At 40.6% G+C, this 20680-nt stretch overlaps 1 protein-coding gene across 1 annotated transcript in view; it reads left to right on the top strand.

Moving 5' to 3' along the window:
- rnf13 (ring finger protein 13) overlaps positions 1-20680 on the top strand; it is a 52524-nt gene that overhangs the window by 10494 nt on the left and 21350 nt on the right. The window contains exon 4 of the mRNA XM_042515952.2: positions 5550-5672. Within this exon, the coding sequence (XP_042371886.1) occupies positions 5550-5672 (123 nt within the window). The remainder of the gene's footprint in view (positions 1-5549; positions 5673-20680) is intronic.

The following is a 20680-nucleotide window of genomic DNA, read 5'->3' as shown; positions in this document are numbered from 1 at the left end:
AGTGAACTCACTATATTTGATTGTGAGTGGTTGGCTTTCTGTCAGTGCAACTTACTGCATTCACTGATTTCTAACAAATTAAATTAGAATGATATTTTAAGAAAATAATCTAAACCCAGAGATTAATTTACTAGCTTTTCCCAACTTTTCACTGCAGTCGTGGGTCGTCATCAGCAAATTGAGCTAGCTCAGATGACCATAGTGTACAAATGAAGGCTTGAAAAGAAAAGGAAAATGAAAGCTGAACATACAGGTATACTGCTCTCATCATTAACTGGTGGCGTGTTGGCCACATCAAGCAGTACGTTCTTTTTTTGTTTTAAACAAGGTGTTGACGTTCCTCCTTATCGTCAGGCTGTTTAAATAGTTGGCTCAGCTATTATCTACTGGTAACAACCTTGCAAACATTTAAAAGTACTATTTGTGGTGGACCACAACACAGATCTAGGGTTTAGGTGCATCTCTGCACAGGTACTATACCAGGTGAGTGTGCTAGAGACACAGCTTATAATGCATAAAGCAGGCGGTTAACTGTTGTTTCTAAAGGAAGCTCTGAGGGTTTTTTTTATCTTGTTGATGAAACACTAATGTGGTTACTTAATGCACCTGCATGAGTAATTTCTCTTGTGCTACTTGCCTCTGGTAAATGTCTGGTAATGAACGAATCATAGATGTTTTACAGCAGATAGTCCCTGTCAGCATCCAAATGACTCACCGATGTACTTCCAGCAAGTCATTGTGTCCAAGGAGCGGCTTTACTCTGTTGTCTTTTTCTGTTGGTAGAGTTTTAGTATCTCGTTCACTTTTCTCCCCCACATTTTCTAAGGCAGTCGAGAATGTGACCCAGAAACAAATTCACATTTTTTCACATTTAGAAAGCAGCTGCCCCATTTTACCAACATTCCTATCCAGGTTAGGTGCAGTAATAGCTTCAGAAAGAAGGTCATGGGTCAATGCCTCCATGCCCTGGTAATCAATGTGGTAATATTGTGATCATAGACTATTACTGCAATGCAGAAAAGTGCTGCGTGCAGAAGTGCTGTCGCTTCACCTGCTTCCTGTTGTCATGCTTCGGGTGGGGACTGAAGTGGTTCAGGTTAAAATGGGGACTCTGAACATCGATGAATGTGAGTGTGGAGTCACACAAGCTTTAATCTCCTTACAGGAAGCCCCAGTCAGGCTAGAGCGAGTGATTAATTCCTCTGTTTTGTTTTTTTTCCCTAGTTCAACCCGTAGCAAATCTGCAAACAAGCCCTATAGTGAGATTGTTGGTGACAGGATTACTGTGCTGTAATTTGTAATAGTCCACCAGAGAACCCCCCTACCCCACCCCCACCCCCCTTAAATTGTGCAACAACTGAAAATCCCTTTGAGTTTGTTTGCACTCATGCACTGTATTAGAGGAACACAAGAGAGTCGAACAAGAGGAAATTAGGGGATATTTTCAGCTTGACAAGAGATCGCATTTTATACTGACACTTGATTGATATTCGAGAACACTCTAAACAGAACATGGTGAAGGTAATTTATCTCTGTATTTACACCGTTAACTTGTATCTGAGCATTAATCACATCGCATAAGCATCACATATGGTTTCAATTGGTTGTTTCTCTCCAACATAAAGCTTTTAACTGACAGATAATTCAGCCTGCATTTACACCACCCAGTTTTAAACCACTGAAACAAAAAGACTAACTAAAGCATTGATTTTACACTCAAGGCTTACTGTTTGTGTCCACCTCTTAACATTGGATTAACTGTTAATATTTAGACTTTGATCTATAGATTGGTTTTATGCATGGATTATCAGATACAGGCACGGTCCAACGATGTTTCAAAGCAAAGAAAACACACTTTCCCCTCTGTGACACTTGCCACTGTTTAATTGTGCAAATATGTCATGATACTTCGCTATTTCAACATCACATACATCATGAACATTTTTCCTCATTGGAGATGTCATGTTTTTCTAAACTTTGAAACTTTAGCATAAGACTAATGCAATAATGGAAAATTTAGTTTGGTATTGTCTCAACAGACTTCATCTTGCCCGTAGGTATGAATGGGACATTAATGGTTGTCTGTCCCTGTGTTTTATCCCTGTGACAGTCTGGCAACCTGTCCGGGGTGTACCCCACCTCTCACCCAAAGTCAGCTGGGATAGACCCCAACCCCAGACCCTAATTTTTTAAAGACAAAAATAATTTAAAATGTTTTCTGGTTTCTTAACTCCTCTATGAAAGTATACTGAATATCTTTGGGTTGTGGGAAAAACTTTGGGGACCTCATCTTGGGCTTTGGGAAATATTTTTCAACATTTTCTGTCATTTTATAGACCAAACAACTAATTGAGTAATTTGGTAAAATAATCAACAGATTAATTGTCAACAGAAATAAGAATTAAGTGGAGCTCTGGTACAAATTCAGCAAAGTTATTGCATTTATAAAAGTTGTTTTATAAATGTTCTTGGTTACTGCATCGACTTTAAACCGTCTACCCGAGGCAGAATAATGATTTCTTAGAAAAACGGGGACTAACAGGATCAGACAAGATTTACCCTGGCTTTTAGTGTAACCTGCATTTCATATATATGTATGTGTATGTGTGTGTGTGTGTGTGTGTGTGTGTGTGTGTGTGTGTGTGTGTATCAGCTGTTTCTGCTTTTTCCCAATAATTTTAATGGCGATGTTTGTAATTTTGGACAATGTACTTTTGTGCTTTTTTTGTCCTCTGTAAACAGTATCTAAAATGATTTTTGCTTATAAATGTGGCACTTCAGAGTTACAGAAATATAAATATTCTCTCACAAAACCCCCATGTCATCCAACTTGGAGTATGACAGTGCAGTGGACATATATAATCAATTTTAGGTGGTATTAGTGCTTAAAGTGATATCCTTGCATGGGCAGCACTTTTTCGACATCTCCTTTCAGGCTACCTTTTCAGGATTTCCCCTCGTTCCCCTGTTATTTCCTGTTTTTCACCATGCTCTCCTCTCTGCAGTGTTTTGTGTTTTTTCAGATTTTTTTTAACCCAATAGAGGGCGCTCTTGTCATTAGTTTCAAAGTCTGGAGGAGGAATGTGAGGCAGTGGCACAGTGATGTCATTTAGCAGCAAGGCAGGGCAGCACTGGAGGAGGCACCCAGAGGTGACGGTGGTGAGGGATTCCTCGCACATTTCTCCTCCCTGATGTGAGAGTTCACAGATCCTTCCTGTATCTGACCCTCCCTGTGTCAGGGTTTTTCAATACTGAGCTACAGTCTGGCAGTGTATCAGTCAGCAACTTCTGTTGTGTAGCATGGCGTCGTTGTTTAGCAAATGTGATGTGTCACTGTGGTTGTTTTCCATATGTGGCTCAGCTGCTGTTTTGGCAGCCGGCGAGATGCTAGCAGCACCGGCTGTGTGTGTGTGTGAGAGAGAAAGTGCTGACTCTCCTTGATATATGGGCTGCTGTTGTTTTTTTTTCTTTTACATTTTTTAAAAAGTGTTTAAGTCTTTAGGAGAGAGGGAGTGAGTTGAAAGAGGCCAGCATAGTCCCAGAGTCCCTCAGCAGTCCACACTTCCTGTCTACCACCCTGCCTCTGACACACTCAGTGGTGTTAGTTACACTTGCATAAGAGCAGCAGAGGTTTAGAAACGTATATCATATCAGCTCCCTCTCTCCTCGTATCTTGTGTGCCATTGCTTCTCCTTTTATCTGCGCTGTTTCTTCTCTTTTCTCACCATCTGCCTCTTTTTGTCCTCACCTTTCTATTTTTGTTTTTCTCCATCCATTTTTTTCTGGCTTTCCTCCTTTTGTCTCATTTCAGTGGCTCTCTGATTCCTCTTGCCTCCATATTTGTATCTTTTTCCATTCTCTGCCTTTGTTCTCCTTCCTTTTATCACTCTGTCAGCCTCTCTGTCTCACCTTCTCTCTCTTTTCTCGCTATCGCAGTCTCATCAGCTACTTCAAAAAGCTGTTGTTGGGAATGGGACTGAGACAGGAAGCAGCAGAGAGAGACAGAAAGATGGGGCATAGAAGGGACAGAGTCTTTCAGGGCAAATTGAGACCCTGACAAACTAAAAAAAAACGACTAACTCTAAGGCTAACTCTAAGGCTGTCTGTGATACATGCAAAAACAAAGATTTTATGGATAAAGACACACGTGGCATACACATAATTTTTGTGTGTGTCAGTAATATCTCTCACTCCAGTGGAAGGTTCTGCATGAATTATGAATGCATTACCATGTTAAATTCATATGCCACTGTTACATGTGGGGCTTTGGCAGAACTGCCTCTCATCTTGTTTTTTCAAGTTTTTATCTAGATGTGATAGATGTTGTTTATCTGGGAGCAGCAGGACGATCTAACAAACATGGCGCTGCTTGTGCTTTTGGTAGCTAACACTTGATCATGGGATGTTACTGTTTTGTGTGTGTAGCCTCTTTAACAGTATACAGGCTCACCAACCAGGTCTCTGAAATCTAACAAAACAGTGTGATCATATCTTGGAAAGGACTGCAAGGATTTTTCTAGAATCAGAAAACATCTTGATCCTGCGTGCTGATGACTTGTCATTTAGCTGTGAAGCCGCTGTCATGATCATGTTGTGATGTACGATTGCAGAAATGATTTTCAGCTTGTGATTTGCCGACAGTCCATCAGCTATCAACATAAATCAGAATCAAAACTATCAGATCTTGTTTAGATAAGATCAGTGGTACTTCAGACTAGGCATGCAACAAATTATTTATTTCACCATCTATTAATCTGCTAATCATTTTCATGTTAATTGCAACTAACAGTTCAAAATCTAACTTTTCGTTTAGCATTATTAATGTCAAAGAAACGCAGCAATTTCTCCGATTTAAGAAGATGGAACCAACAAATGTTTGACTTTTTGTTTGAAGATGACTAAAATGAAAAAGGGTTATCAGACTAGTTGGTTATTTATTTTTCTTTCATCAACTAATTTATTAATCAACTAGTCGTAGCAACTTTACATAAGACATGCAAGAAAGTAAGTTAAAGATTATCAGTATCACTTTGAATTTGTAGACATGTCAAAGTGTCCTTTAGTAACCAACAGCTGCTTCAGTGCAGTTTTGGTGTTTTTTTTTTTTATTTATTGATATTAGAGGATGCAAGCTGTGATGCAGGGATGAGTGAAACTGAATAAATGTGAAGTAGGGTCATTAATTTATCAGCGAATACTAGTTAATTATTATTTCCGGTATTTTTGATCTGTTGTTTTCATCTAAAAAAAAAAAAATGCAAACCGTTTGACTTTGTTCCTCATTAGAATACAGAGGATCCTTTTTGTATAAGCGTTTTTAGTTTGTCAACCCAAAGACATCATAAGAAAGTTAGGGTAGCATATAAATCTATTGTGTTGTATCATTCATTTTTAGGACTGGATAGTGCTTTTTAAATTGATAATAGATATCTTTATTTGGAAAATGACTCGTTTGACCCCTCAATACCCATTTGACTTCTTAAAACTTGTTTTTAAGTCATTCATGCATTTCTCTCACCATGTCATGTCTGATGATGTCTTTCCCACAGGGCTTCCTCATTGGGGCAAGGCCAGAAAATGCATGTGAACCTATTGAGCCCCCTCCGAGGGACAATTTGACAGGCGCCTTCATTGTCCTCATCAAGCGCTTTGACTGCAACTTTGACATCAAGGTAAAGTGTTTACACTGGTTAGTGAGAGTGTTTTTTGTTAGAGATAGAGGCACTTCCTGACTAAACCACGCTACACCTTTAGTCTTCCCCAACCATGTCTGGTATTACTCTAAACATAACTTTTTTTTACCTCTATATATATGCATAACATAACCAGTTTTATTTTGATGTCTGAATCTGCAGACTGTGCAGTAGGCCATTTTTCTAGACTGCTTTGAATGGCGGGGCAGTATGAGATGTTGGTGGATAATATTAGCCATTCTTTATGATTGTATGCTATAACATAGATGTTTCATGTTTATATCAAAACCTAATGGCCATTGTTTTTTAAGGTTTGAGGATATTTTAGGGCTTAGACCTGACCTCAGAAAGGGGGTCCAGGGGTAACCAGGGGTCCACTCTGGCACCCTATTTACATTCAAAGTACACATGTTAATCACTGAAAAGTTGAAATGTGAACCTCATAAAATGTCAAAACTGGGGTACTTCAAATTTTTTTTCATTAGTGTTGACTAGAGCTGAATATACATGAACATTGTTGTAATGTAACTAAGTAACTAACTCAAGTGCTGTAACTAAGTAGCCTACAATTTTCAGTCCAGCAGCACGACCTACAGGGTGATATAGGTTTTACACAGCAGTTAAAAAAGCGTATTTATTGGTTAACAGCAATACACAACAACAGATTGTGATCTGTTTGTTTATCTAATGATTTTTTTGGCTCCGCTGACGCAAGTAGTTACGCAACCGCTGGAAGTGATAGCTGTTGCCTAGCAACATAAAACTTTTTCCTGCAAATGAACTAGCTACTTTATGTTAGCTAGGTTTACATGCTATACGCAGGGCGGCTGCTTAATATAATGTACAATTATCTGTGTGTTTCCAGTAAGTTCTGTGTCTCTCTTGAGTTGTGGGCGAGCAAGAAGTATCCTTACCGGCTCTTAATTGAAGTTTGCGCAGCCTCCAGCTTCTCCACCCAGCTTAGTAATGTCTGACTCCCGTCGCCAGGGAAGGGAGACGGCAGGTCAACGTCAGAGTCTCTGCCGGGCGAGAGACTGTCAAACACCCCCGTCCCGGGTCTAATAGGCTCCTCGTCTCCGCACCACATCTTCGTAACGTTGTTGCGCACAGTATTGAAGCACCTTGCGGGGGTTAGCCACTTAGCTATACTGAGGCAGCTAAGCTAAAAACAATAGCACGGGTAACGGCTCCACACGTCCACAGAAAACACCGCCACCAATGAAACCGACCGTCCCGAGTTCGCCTAACTGGAAAACTAATAAAATAAAAAACGGGACAGAAGACGGCGTGACAGCTCCATCAGCAACTGCTGCCCTTTTATTTCCCTTAACCAAAACACCTGCATGCATGAGCCCCAAAAAGAGTGGAAGTTACCCCAATTACCTTTTTTTCCTGCTATAGGGCAACTCGAGAGGGACACACAATAGGCCTCCAGAGCAACAATCCACAGTAACCTTACCTACCGACCCTTAATGTAGGCCTAATTAGCAGTTTAGAACACCTGTAATGCGGAGTGATACATGAAGAGTTAAAAGTCCCAGTGATGTTGTACTATATATCAGTACATCCGTGATCAGCGCTCATGGAATGCCTCTGACCAATCAAATTGCTTGGTCGGGACTAACTGTTAAATTAATTTATATAATAAATGTCACTAACAGGCTTCTGGTGCTTGTTCAGTGCTGTCTTTTTGTTGTTGTTTTAGTACACAGCGACACCTGAAAGTAATTAAAGCACTATTTATTTACGCATTTAATTACAAGGACCAGCTGCCAAAACAGTGTGTGTGAGGTACTGTACACTGATGTGCGTTGCCTCACAGTGCATTTAAATCAGTAGGTGCTGTTTCAGAGTTAATTTCACTGAAGGAAAACAGGAAGTGACCGTTTCCCCAAACACAATTTCCTCCATGAGCATCCGTCTGACTCCACTGCGTCTTGTCTTTTCCTTCTCCTCCTCCTCCTGCTGCAGTTTTGTGCGTCATGCTGGACTTGCAGAGTTGAAAAGTTCTGGTGAGGCATCAGGCCACGTGCAGCGCAGAGAGGACGGTGAAGGCAGCATAAGTTGTGTGTATGTGTGTTGGGAGTGTTGTCCAGTTCAACAGCAGAGAGGAAGAGATGTTGAGACAAGAAGGAGAAATGTATTAAAAATTGCTTGGCCTGTGGCATTGCTGCTTATAGAGAACTGATCATACTCAGCATTGTGCTTTTTGGTCCTGAGCTATACACATGGGCCCCAAACAGCTATAGGCCTGTATTGTTTTTATTATGATGTTCAGATATGAAAAAAAATGAATTATGTTGCTATTCTAACTCCTTATACCCCAAAATAAGTAACAAAAGGCCCCCAGAGCACTTAAAAAATATGCAACTCATTGGTATACAGCCTACTCACAGTATTCTTCAACTTTAGAGGAAAACACTGTATTATTAAATTAACTGACAGTAAAATGATGCCAGTTGAGTTGCAGATTCAGATTTTACTCACAAAATAATATTTTATATTTTATGTATTATTATGTATTATTATTAATGAAACTATCCAGCATTATATGAGAATTGAAAGCTCCACCTTGAACAGATGTTAAGTAAATTTAACTACATTGTATTGATAATGCCTCTCTATCACTCTGCACTTTAAGTAAAATTTGAATGCAAGACTTTTGTTGTGCAGTTTTAATAGTTCACTTCACTTAAAAGTGTACTTCTGAAAAAAAAAATTAGAGTATGTTTTCTGCCCCTGCAAATAGCCTTCCCAAATTCAGGTAGGAAAAGGGTGAAAAGTACAGCAAGATGGCGTTTGCCTGGGGCCCCAAATTAACCAAAGCCACCCTGAAACACACCTGTTGCTGCTACTCACGGTCACAAACACCGGAGAAATACACTTAGCAGATGTATTAATTTTCAAATAAGTCACTTATGTCAATTTAAATGATAAAAAGTAAGTCTAACAAAGCATCTGACCTTAGTTAAAGTCTAACTAAGTTATGCAAAGTCAGCCACAGTGGCCATAAATTAGTCCAGGGTCTTGACCTGAATTGAGTTTTAATAGCAGCAAGTTCCATCGAGCAAATGCCAATAAGATTTAAAACTTATAAAAAGACAACAAAATATTAAGCACAAGTATATTTTTTGGAGACCTTGATGATGCATTTCTTGTTAAAGAATTTCAAGACATTTCCTTTGGGGATTTTCTATTTTCACGACCTGCAGAAATCTTAAATTGTGTCCAGATACTTCAGTAGTGAACACATTAGCTTTCCCCATGTGATTAGATTTGTGGTGTGGACACTTGATGAAATTGGCAATAGTCTGCAGCAGCTGATAAACTGAGTTCTGTTGTTAATACAGCACCCTCTGCTGATTCCTGACCATGATTTTTGCTAGAAGTAAAAAGCAGAAAGTGAAGTTTTTCCAAAAATGTTTTTGCGTCGCTCCTTTGCAGCAAAGAAAACTAAACATGTCCATATGCAGCAGACACCATGTGGTAGATTGGTACCTAAATACACATTAAACGCCCAGTTTTTCACGGGTTTAGTGTAAAAATCAAAAGAGAGAATAGAAAGGAGTGAGGTAGAGAGAGGGGAGAAAAGAGAGCCAGGTTAGACTGAGAGCGGGGATGAGTAATGGGGTGAAAGCAAGGAAAGCATGCAGCCTCTTGGCATCTTTCTCTCCGCCTCTCATAGTTCTCAGTTGTACCTTTTCACTCTGTAGCTTCTCGGTTGCTCCCCCTGTTCATTCCCTCACATTTCCTGTCTGTCCCTCTTTTTCAATCCATTATCTCGGCACTTTCTCTCTGTTGGTCTTTCCCTCTCGCCCTCACAGCCTTAGAAGGTCTTGCTGCATCATGCACACACACATGCTCAAACACACACTCGTAGAAGCATGTTGACAGATGAGCAGTGAGGTGTTCCCTTTGCTGGAGTGTAACCAGACTCTACTCCACATAGCTGTGTGTCAGACAGACACACAATATAAACACAATACATACACACACACGCATGCGCGCGCGCGCGCGCACACACACACACACACACACCAGTCTCCCTGATCTGTGTCAGATTTGACATTTAACCTCCTGCTAACCCTCAAAGGAGCAGGTCTGACTTGTTGAAGCTGACTCTGATTTTGTTGTTGCTCAGATCTGGTGGCAGTTTTGAGCAGAACCTTACAGCGCACGTTTCCGCAGTTGTATCATAAAAAGCTCATTAACACCATTGTGCATTTCTCACCAGCAACTCAAAGCAAATTTTATATTTTTTTAATTTGTCATATAATCACATGATAAATATTAACTTTCTCAACAGCCAGTTAGATCCAGATTGAAATGTGTTCTGTGTTAGTGTTCTAATTAAAACGAAAAAAAGGTGTACGATGCAGGAATTCTCAGCTACCGTTTATGAACAGTGTTGCCAGCAAAGGTGAAAGTGGAAGCTAACCCCAATATATTTGCGTTTTTTTTCAAAGTCCGCTATTTTCATAGCTCTCTCTTGGATACGTGGTGCTTACTGTCCGGCACCTCACCTAATGAACAAAATATTACAAAATACAGGCAGAGTCTCTGCAGATAAATGCACCGCCGCACACTTCTAGTCATAAGTGATGATTGACAGGAGTTACTTCTATATGAGTCTGTTGTTTGTTTGTTTTTTGGGGGGAAAATCCTACATAGTATACCTTTAAAGGCCTTTGTTGATTCCTGTTACAAAGAGGATGATGCTACTTGTCCTCCCACCTCGTCTCTGTTTCTGTCATCTTTTGGCATTACCGCGACAAGTCAGTATCTGATTTTGTTTAAATTGCTCCTCAAACCATCTGCTCTTGCCAGGGATTTGATCGCAGGGTCAGTTGTTTTGAGCCACAAAGAAGTTTTGAACAGTTTTCAGCTCCTTATTTAGAACTTATTTGACTATTGTGTATAAATATTTGGTTGTTTTTTTTTGTCATTGTGCTTAACAGGCGATGAATTCCTCAAGGGCACTCAGTTATTCCAGATTATATGCCAAATATCTCTGTTATTTGCTTCCACATTGTGCAACCTGCTACACATACATGTCGGTGTCTCTGTCACTGGCAGCACGTCTTTGAGATTAAGTGCAGGAAAAGTACCTCTTCTAGGCTGTGGCAAAGTTTTACAAATGTTTAAGCTTCATGTTTCAAAATATTGTGCGTCCAGAAACCTGATGGTGAAGGTGCAAACCATGTAAATGCAAAGTCCCTAGTTTGATTTGGACTTGAGACTTGTTACATGTCTCGTGCATCTCCTATCACTGTCACAGTGAGGGTAAAAAGACAAAATATATCTTTTTTAAAAATCATACTAGAAAAAGTGAAATAAAGTGGCCTGGTGTTCTATCATAAGTATCCTTTCAACAGTTTAACATTTGTGTCTTTGTAATGGCTTTCTACAGAGAAAATGTTTTTTCTTTTTGCAGTACTGTGGTTGACCACTGGGACAAATTGGCAGCAGGACCGACTCCATGTGGCAAATTTGTCTCTCTTAATACATCCATGTGTTTCCTGCCTATATTTAACTTCCCATTTCTATTGACACGTTTTAAAAATTATTACAGTAAACTAGGATTTGATAGAAGGCTGGAAGCAATCTGAAGATTTTGTGTTAGGGAGCCTGCTTGACGTGTGTTTCTAATTGATGACGCTCATCTTGAGTCAACGTTTAAAAGCAGTAGGCTGATCTTCAGCTGAAGTCCCCCACTATATTGCTGCATGTTCTTTCATCTTACAGCATAGGAGGTACAAGAAGTTTGATTACCTGTTGGAAGTGAACTGTTAACAGAGATGCAGTACGAGCCTGTTGTCTGCAGCTCTTCATCTTACTGTGGCTGCATCTGCATTAACTCCGCCTCCCTGCTGCATTGGTAGACTTGTTTTTGTTGAAGAATAGCTGCTAACAAAGTCGCTCTAATTCGGTGATAAACAGATTTAATTTCCTATAAATTCTTCACAATAAAAGTCCCTTATTGTTTTGTTATTCAGAAGCTTTTATTGTGAAGAAAAAAAATCAGGACATGTTTTGTCATGACTCCTATACAGCTGAAAGACAGTAAAGTGACTCGCGCATTTAAACTCGTAATAGAAACACATAGTTTGACTCGGCGTGGCCAAAAGTGCAAATACAAAAGCCCCATCTCTCCCTCTGTCACACACATGTGCACTCACACAGACACACACACAGCTTCCCTTGCCTGTCTCTTTGCCATTAACACTCATTGTCTCTCCATCACTGCTCTAGCTGCTTTTTCCTCTTACTGTTGTCTTCCCCTCTCCCTCTATCTCTCACACACACTCAATTTGTCGCTAGCATTCAGCTGTCTACCTCGAATCACACACACACACACACACACACACACACACACACGCTCTCCCTCCCTCCTCTTAGCCGGGCTCAGTTCCCTCCAGAAGCTGCAGGGAAACAAAGGAATAATAGATTCCATCTTGACTGAGACGACACACACTCGCCTCTGTGCGTCTCTGTCTGTGTGTGCGTGTCTGTGTGTGTGTGGTGATGCAGGGTTGTCGACCCCAAACATGCCTGCTATTTTGTCTCATGGCCTTCCATCTCTTTCTGTCCCTGTGCAGCCTCCTCTGTAGCATTTAGCCATTAGCATCCAGTAAGCAACAGCGCAGAGTTTTAATGGGTCCATGGTCGTAATGGGCAATAAAACGGACACTCAGCCACTTAACCCTCCGTCAAGTGTTGGCTCTCCACCCGTGTAGTGTGTGTGTGTGTGGGTGAGAGAGAGCAAGTGTGTGTGTGCGCGCGTGTTGTGATAAGACATGACAGAAAGGAGGTCGAATGTCGAGAGAGAGTGTTTGAGATGGGGAGGGGTGAAGGGGATCATGTGAAGGGGTGTTAATAGGCGCACACGCTCTTTGTGTGTGTGTGTGTGTGTGTGTGTGAAGAGGGAATGAGGGGGAAGCATTCCTCCATCGCTGTTCCTTTTATAAAATAAATCTCCAGAGAGACAGGGTTTGCACTTCCTGTATACTGGGATTCTTTGAGGTGGTGGTGGTGGGGAGGCTCACTGGTGACCTTTATGACCTCTCTGGGAGAGGAGGGGGAGTGAACAGGAAACTCAATACCATTTTCCTTCCCTCCCATGAACCCCCCCCCATGCCTCTCTTAGCAAGATTTTTTGCAGACTGTCTCACTGGCCCACTGCTGCCCTCCATTAATACACACACACACACACACACACACACACACACACACACACACACACACACACACACACACACACACACAGCAAGTCCATATACATTGAGACATAACGTCCTAGTTATGTAACATGTACTGAGAAATGTGGAGCTCTGTGGAACCACGTTGTTCTCCTCTTTCTGCTCTTTCTCTTATTTGCTGCCTATCACTCAAAAAGTCTCTCTGCTGCCCTCTTTCTGTGTTCAGTTTATTCTTAAAACAACTTTAAAAATCAGTCTGTGAAATATATTTTTTCTCTTATGTTTCTGTGGAGTGATAATGTGAATGTTTACATCAACTTAGACATTAGACCTTAAAGGAAAAGTATTGGGGTGCTGGTGGGGAAAAGGCAAATAAATCCTGTTTGAGGTTATAGGGATATGTTTAATTCCAGTGAATTATGTATTTGTCACTGAATTGCAACCATTGTGTCCATAACTGACAAATATGTGGTATAGTTACTGCTAAAAAAAATAGTGCAATAGTTGCACAAATGCAGAGATAAAGTCAACAAAGTGACTCAGTAAAGTATCCAGTAATATCCACCAAAGTTTTCTAACTTTAGCATGTTTTTTCTATGAGTCGGTTCCTTTCTTGTTTTTCTTGTGATCTGCACAAGGACAAGCGTGCATGTGAGTGCACACGCAGGTGATGACTGCTTTTTTTCTGGTGGAAAATTCCCCATCTGAGATGTACAGTAGGTCATGCCATGAGACAGTCCAAACTTTGCCTGGCAGAGGGCAGTTCAGACTAAACGCCCAGTCTGCTGTAAATGCTTTTTGTCCTTTCAGGAAGCTGTGAACCTTATGTGACAGGGCAGAGTTCAGACATTGTACTCTAAACAATTCTCTCATTCAAAACCATTTACAAGAGGTACATCTATCTAAGGGCGGAGTATATAAAGGGGAACATTAGATCAACTCCATCAGTATAACAACATAATCATGAAAGAATATACTAAATAAGTTTTCTTTCTTCTTTAGTTGCTTCCTGGATCTCTACCACAAATGCAAATATATTTTTCTAATCATTTCAAACAGGAGGAAGTGGTTCAAGCCTAAAATTTGTCACAAAATCAAAGCTGAAAGTTGTTTATTTGTCAAGTGAACAACAGCTGCAAAAGTATTTATTGCCATTTAAACAACTTGGGTCTCACACTTCTGTAACATTGCAATTTAAATGTGTGCAAATAATACAATCACACAAACAAAAAAAAATCAATATAATGATAGAAACTTTTGCAGTTATAATAAATGACACAATATCACAAATAAATATGAAGTAAGCAATATAAATCAGAAGATGCAAGAACAGGCAATGTGTAACAGCAATGTGCTGTAAATGTATGCATAACCAGAGTGAAAATAAATATTTTCATACAGAGGTGCCTAAGTCTAAAGAAAGGTTAAGTGACATTTAATGTAAAGTGACATCAAGCATTAAGTGGGCTGTTGTGAGTCAGCACAGTGGGACTATGTTAGGCAGGCATGTTATGTGGACTTGCTTACATGTATTTTAACTTAATTTCTATATATAATTTTGTATTCAATACAAATTAAAGTTTACTCCCATGTTGAGTGGAAATTGGGTGCGGAAAGCAAAATCTGTTGCATGTGGTGATGTAATCTGTGACCATGACAGGTTACAAAGTGCCATCGATTGACAGCCCATCCATCCGATTGAAAAGTTGCTGCTGGGATCCAAGGAAGGAGAAAACAGCCACAAAAAGAGGTTAAAGTCCCTCAGCTTATCTTTAGGCGTGTCCAGGCTCCTTTTCCATCTGTATGTTATCAACAGATGCCTGAAAAGACCTCAATAAGTCAGGAGTGGTCACAGGGACCTCTTTTTCTCTACAACAGTCTAATCTGTCCAGTCAGCGTCCGAGTCAGTGTAAAATAATCCACTGTGAGTTTGCTTTACCAGCTGCAGCCTAAGTTGGTCAGCGTTTGCTCTGGTGGTTCGTAATTTCCCATCTAACCTTGCTTCCTACCTCTGCCTTTCAGTAAGTGCATTTTATTGTGCGGCCTATTTGTTCTGCGGTGACCTCACAGCCCCTGAGCTACGCACACACACACATACACACAGGCCTCAGTCTTTATTCAAACAATGATCGAGCTTCCCTGCACACGCTCACTCAGTCTTATGACAGGGTATGACTATGGCTGACTGGATGTATGACTAGCTCGAGTGTGTGAGAGCGAAAAAGAGAGAGAGCGAGAGGGAGGGCAGTAGCCATATCTCGTGTGGCTGTGTTGTTTTTCTGAGCTGCTGTTTTGTCTGTTGAAATGTGTTGTGGCAACAAACTGTCCAGCCAGCTCCCTTTGGCCTATAGGGTAAATACACACAGTGAGCACAAGTACTTTTTATCACAGATCAAACTGTATATGTTCCTATACAATTTCTCCAAACAAGTACCTTTAAAGTGTTCATCCAGTAACATGAGGACAAAAGTTTCCTCACCTTCATATAAACTGCAGTGATATGGCTTCATACACTATTGCATTTGGTACCCTTCATAGTTGAAAATAATAAAGTAAGGGGTTATTTATAAAGCACTTCCTAGAATCAGGATTAAAGAGTGCTTCACTTTTACCAAACGACAATAACACTTTTATCCAACTTAGTGTACAAATGATAAAAATCAACTAAAGGCATTTGATTTTTTTTTTAATCAAACACACAAAAAAATAAAAAAATAACCATAAATTGGAGCATGGGAGCATCATTAAAATTTGTTATCTTTATAACACCTGTAGTACAATTATGTCTCTCACACACACAGGGAAGTGGGTTGCATGAATTGCAGCTGTGCAGTCTTATCAGAGCGGCCTCTCCCTGCAGTTTGCAGTTTTATTGAACTCTTTATCTAATCTGCCGTCTGGACCTTGAAACTAAAACCCAGCTCTGCTCTGTGCAGCATTCCTCTGAAACACGAAGAAGAGAGAGGGGAGGGTGGGATGAAGGAGCAGAGGGGGTAATGGATGAGAGGGGTGGGGGGGGTAAAGGCAGGAGGGTGGAAATATCAAGAGAAGGGGCCGGGCAGAATTATGGAGAAGTTGGCAGTCGAGGTGATATAACAAGGGTAATGAGGGCACAGAGAGGAGAGAGGAGGAGGTTAAATTTAGAGAAGAGGTAGGTAGGGAACAGGAAGTGAAAGAAGGGGAGTTTTTGGAGGGGGGAGGAGAAATAAAAGAGGAAGGGTGGCAAGAGGAGGAAAAAGGGTGGGAGGAGAAAGCTTGTGCAGAGGAAGAGAGAGGGGGTGGGGGAGAAGACAGAAACGTGAGGAGAAATGAGGGTAAATGAGAAGATAGCAGCAGGAGTGCATTAGAAAAAAGGGGAGAGAGGGACGGTCAAGGGAGGAGAGAGGAGGAAATGAGGACCTGATTGGGAGCTGCTGTCCAAACAGAGGAGCACAGCACGGCTTAGCTGTATCTGATACAATTTAGGGAAATGTGAACCAGTGGAGGTGTACTTTTATAGACCTCCAAACTGTCTTTTCTATATGTGAATTAAGCACTCCTCATGTGTTGAATTTTTTTCCCCCTGAAGATGCAGGAGGTTTATTTTGGGCTGTTTAGGTAAAATCGACTTGATATGTTCAGGTCCGGAGAGAAAGAGAAAGAAGTGAAAGGCAGAGAAATGAAGGGATACATGGGGGAAAGGTGCAGGTTGAGAAAAAGGGGGAAAAGTTGGCAAATTAGATGTCATTTTAGATGTAAATGTTGAACCTAAGGTGGCAGACAGTTACTAATGGCCATTGACCGACGACTGACCGTCAGCTTGTTGTGTGAGGGCCCAAAGAACAAATGTAAAGTCAAAGAAACTAGTTCTGAAAACAATTTCATATGCTTCAAAGACTAAAAACTTATTAAAGTGATCATTGAAAATCATAATGTAATACATAATAATGTAATATCTGTGAATATTGAAAACCAATCTGTCAATAACTCTAAAAAAATGATGATATTTTGCTAAAACATGGGGACAACATTTGTAAGCACTCCTTATATTTAAAACATCAGCTGTAATGTGTGAGAAAGGTGTGCTGCGCTGCTCTGACTCATTTACACAAAGCCGAGGTCAGTATGCAAACGCAGACCAGTGACTGCAACAGGCTCCTCGCTGGTCATTTATCCTGCCTGATTCTCAGGAGTGTGGAAGAAAAATGAACCGGAAAACAAATGGAGAAGTAAAGAGGACAATGGGTTTGAGAAAAATAATAAAGAGAGAAACAGGAAAAGAGAGGGATTTGCAGGCGTGAAGATGTCAACAGTGTAAGAGGAGGTAGAGGCAGAGAAGAGGAGTCGATGTGTGCTGCAGCACTGCATGAGGAGACTGTGTGGTGTTGGCAGCAGTTACACACACTGGAGTGAGGATGCAGTAGTTATTGACACACACACACATACACACACACACACACACACAGTGGTGATGCAGCAATAATTAGTGATGCTATCAGCAGACCCTGTCCACACCACCAGTCTCACACGCACTAGTAGAGCATTTGCAAGGCAGATATAATCTGTGTGTGCAGGTATATTTAATGCCATAGGTGATCATCTTTATTACATCTTTAGGTAGATAATGCTCATTTACGTGCAATGTGTTTGTATAATGAGCTTTTTGATGAAACAAATATACTCATGACAAGCAGTTTTAGAGAACGAGTAAATCCAGCACCAGTAAGTCAGGCAGCTCCAGGTGGCACCATTTACACACCTCCAGTCAGCTGTGACCAACCGGAGTCAGGTCCCACATACATAAATTCCCACACACACACAGACAAACACACACAAATATCAATAGTTCAGTGACCTGTGGTGGAAAACTACTTTGAAATGCTTGTTTTTTCCATGTTACAGTTGATTGTAAACAAGTTTTTTTTCTCAACAACACCTTCCTTCATATTCATTCAGTCCCACGCATTCACAGGAAGCTGCTCGATACACGTACACAGTGCGTGCTTTCGGCCTTCAAACAGCTGCAACATTCTTGCAGAAGGGCACTTGAACTCTTCAAGGCCTTAGTGTACTTCATGCAGAATCAGGGTTCAGCAGGTTTGTATGAACAACCTGAGCTATAAACTGGATCGCAATGTTTGTTTGCAAGAACGCGTTGGTAGGAAACCTAATCAAACACTACCTCACTTGGTTAGTTTTTAGTCACTCGAAAAAGGCCTGCCTAAAAAAATCAATATTAGTGTAAGTGTATGCTATATTTAGAATATTTTTCACCACTTTATTTTGCTGTTAGACATCCCTCTCCGAAGGGGAACCGAATCTTTTTATCTCAACGCTACCAGACTCCATTGTAAAAAACTGTGATTTTACTTTGCAGAACAAGGGAGTACTGGTACTGGTCTACCGCTGCCTTGATTGGTTAATGTTTAAGGTGTGAAAATATTCCAGATATAGCAAACACTGAAACTGATGGTGAATTTTGTAGGTGGCCAAAATATGTTTTTCTGTGCCCCCCATCCAAAGCAGTACCTTGCTTAGAGTCAGTGTCAGAGGATTTGGTTTATCAAAGATGCTGGCAAAGCAGCACAGTACATAAATTAAGCACAGCAGAAATGTCAGACCACAGTGTTTAAGTATATATCTTTAAATGTTACAGTTTGGGCTAAAAATGACAACAGAAATAAAGAAGTTTGCAGATTTCACATATCGTCACAGTGGAAATAATCTGCAAGGAGTCTACACAGAGGTTGTTGTTTGCGTGACGTCATGACTCGTTCTATAGCAGCAGCTTCTGAAGTGTCTACTGTCACCGTCTAAACTGACTGAATGCTGTGTTCACCATAGCCACCAACGTGGCGCCGCACTCTGCATAAAATATAATGCTTGTTTTGAGTCCCGAAAGGCATCTCAAGTAAAATTTCTATGCGTGGGTATCCTGTATAATTTTATTGTGGAGGTGCCCCACCTTACCTGAAATATAGCGTGCCTCTGCTAATTTCAGAAGAAATAATTACATTTTAATGAAATATATTGGCAGCACTTTTTGCTCCAAGAACTGTGGTGGTCTGTATTTAGATCAAGAGTTGCTATTTTTTTAAGGCCAACAACAGAAGTAAAGACTAATCAAAAATAGGTTCAGTTTCCAATTGCTTTTAACAACCACCACAAAAATACCATGACATGACATTTTCTGACATTTTTTAGACACATACACATTATTAATTGCTTTTAACGTAATGCCGAAAAATTATATCACAAGCAATTTTAATTGGATGCAAATTTGTGCTGTTTCTTGGCACATTTATGTCACACTGTGTTTTTAACCCCTTGACAAAATGCCCCTGGAGCTTGCCAAGTTCACTCGCAGGGCTCCAAAAACAACAGCCAATTAAGTCGAATCCAGTCTGTCTTTTAAAAATCCATAATTGGTCAACCTCATGAATAAAACCTACAGTGCTTGTGCTGCAGGCCAAGTCAAAATTTGGTCAGAACATCACAGGGTGCCACGATGAGAAAACAAGCATCAGATGGTAGTTATACTTCCACTTTGTTTTAGATCCAAGGCCTGATGGTGCAAAAGAAGGAGAAATAATGTGGACTGTGGAAGGCAGCAAAAAAAGAAGCAGAGCTGGAAGTTTCTAGAGCCAAGTAATGCTGTCACATGACAAGAAAAGATGTCAAGATGCCCTTGAGAAAGGAAGTTAGCCACTTGTTTTTCCAGTGTCCTTCCACTATAGCTGCAAAGTTCAGAGAAGCAAAATGTTGTGCTGTCAGCTTTCTGAAATAGAGGTTATTTAGGGTAATTTTTGGTGAAAATCTATATTTTAATTTTTGAGTTGTTTTTTTTTGCACAATGCTGTCATAAGGAGTTGGGTGTGTGCAGAGTGATATGACACTGAGGATGAGCAGCTTTTTATGTGTGGTCCCACAGGGATAACAGCAATTAAGTGGTTTAATGAAGGCTGTTAAATTGACATGGACGGTGGTGCTACAGCTCAGCATGATTGTCTGCAGATGGTAGAAGAGCAGACCATAGTGATGCATTTTTGTTGTAAGCCTGTGTGTTAGTGTGTTTATACCCACACGTTTGCCTTTTATTGATTTTTTATTTCTAGAGGTTTCACATCTCATATTCCCTTTTCTCCCTCTCCTTTTTTTCTGCCTCTCTGCCTCTTTTTTTTCTCCCTCTGCTCGGTCTCAGGAATGCATTGAATGTCCTTATCTTTGCCCATGCAAACACAAGGGTGAGCCAGCAGCAGAGGTTGAATTCCTCTGCAGATCCCATGCAGACAGACCACACCACACACTGGCATCTAGACAGCCAGCAGCCAAAATGGCTCTTTACTCTTACTGTAAAATCCCTCTGAAAAGACACAAAACCAAATTAACCAGCCAGTCTTTTGAGAGCTAAAAGCAGCAGACCTTTTTGTCTGGCAGCATTATTGTGCTTGCTAAGTAGGTTTTAGGAGGTAAAGTGTGACCTCTATATCATGTTTGGTTACAGGACAAAATTAATGGTTCACTGATGATCCATGTTAGCGACAGCTGGCCAAACTTTGGCTTGTGGCAGCTGTTACAGTAGTTTCCTATTTGCATAACTTGGTTTCCAACAACCTGGTTGGCCAAAATGTCAAGGTGTAATATGATGCAAAATACACTACATGTACATCCAAGTCAAACACTGTGTTGTTTAATTTGTCCTACATGGAGCTTTAGATAAGTGGAGTTTGACATATCAAACAAATCATTGCACGCCAGCAGTTGTAGCCGCATTCAGATCAACTTGAGCCATATGTGAAAACACACAGC

This window comes from Plectropomus leopardus, chromosome 5, assembly GCF_026936395.1.
Source record: "Plectropomus leopardus strain MGB_pleo_1.0 chromosome 5, ASM2693639v1, whole genome shotgun sequence".
NCBI classification, from domain to species: Eukaryota; Metazoa; Chordata; class Actinopteri; order Perciformes; family Serranidae; genus Plectropomus; species Plectropomus leopardus.
Note: the sequence above shows the minus strand (reverse complement) of the source record. Positions and strands in the feature narration are given on the sequence as shown.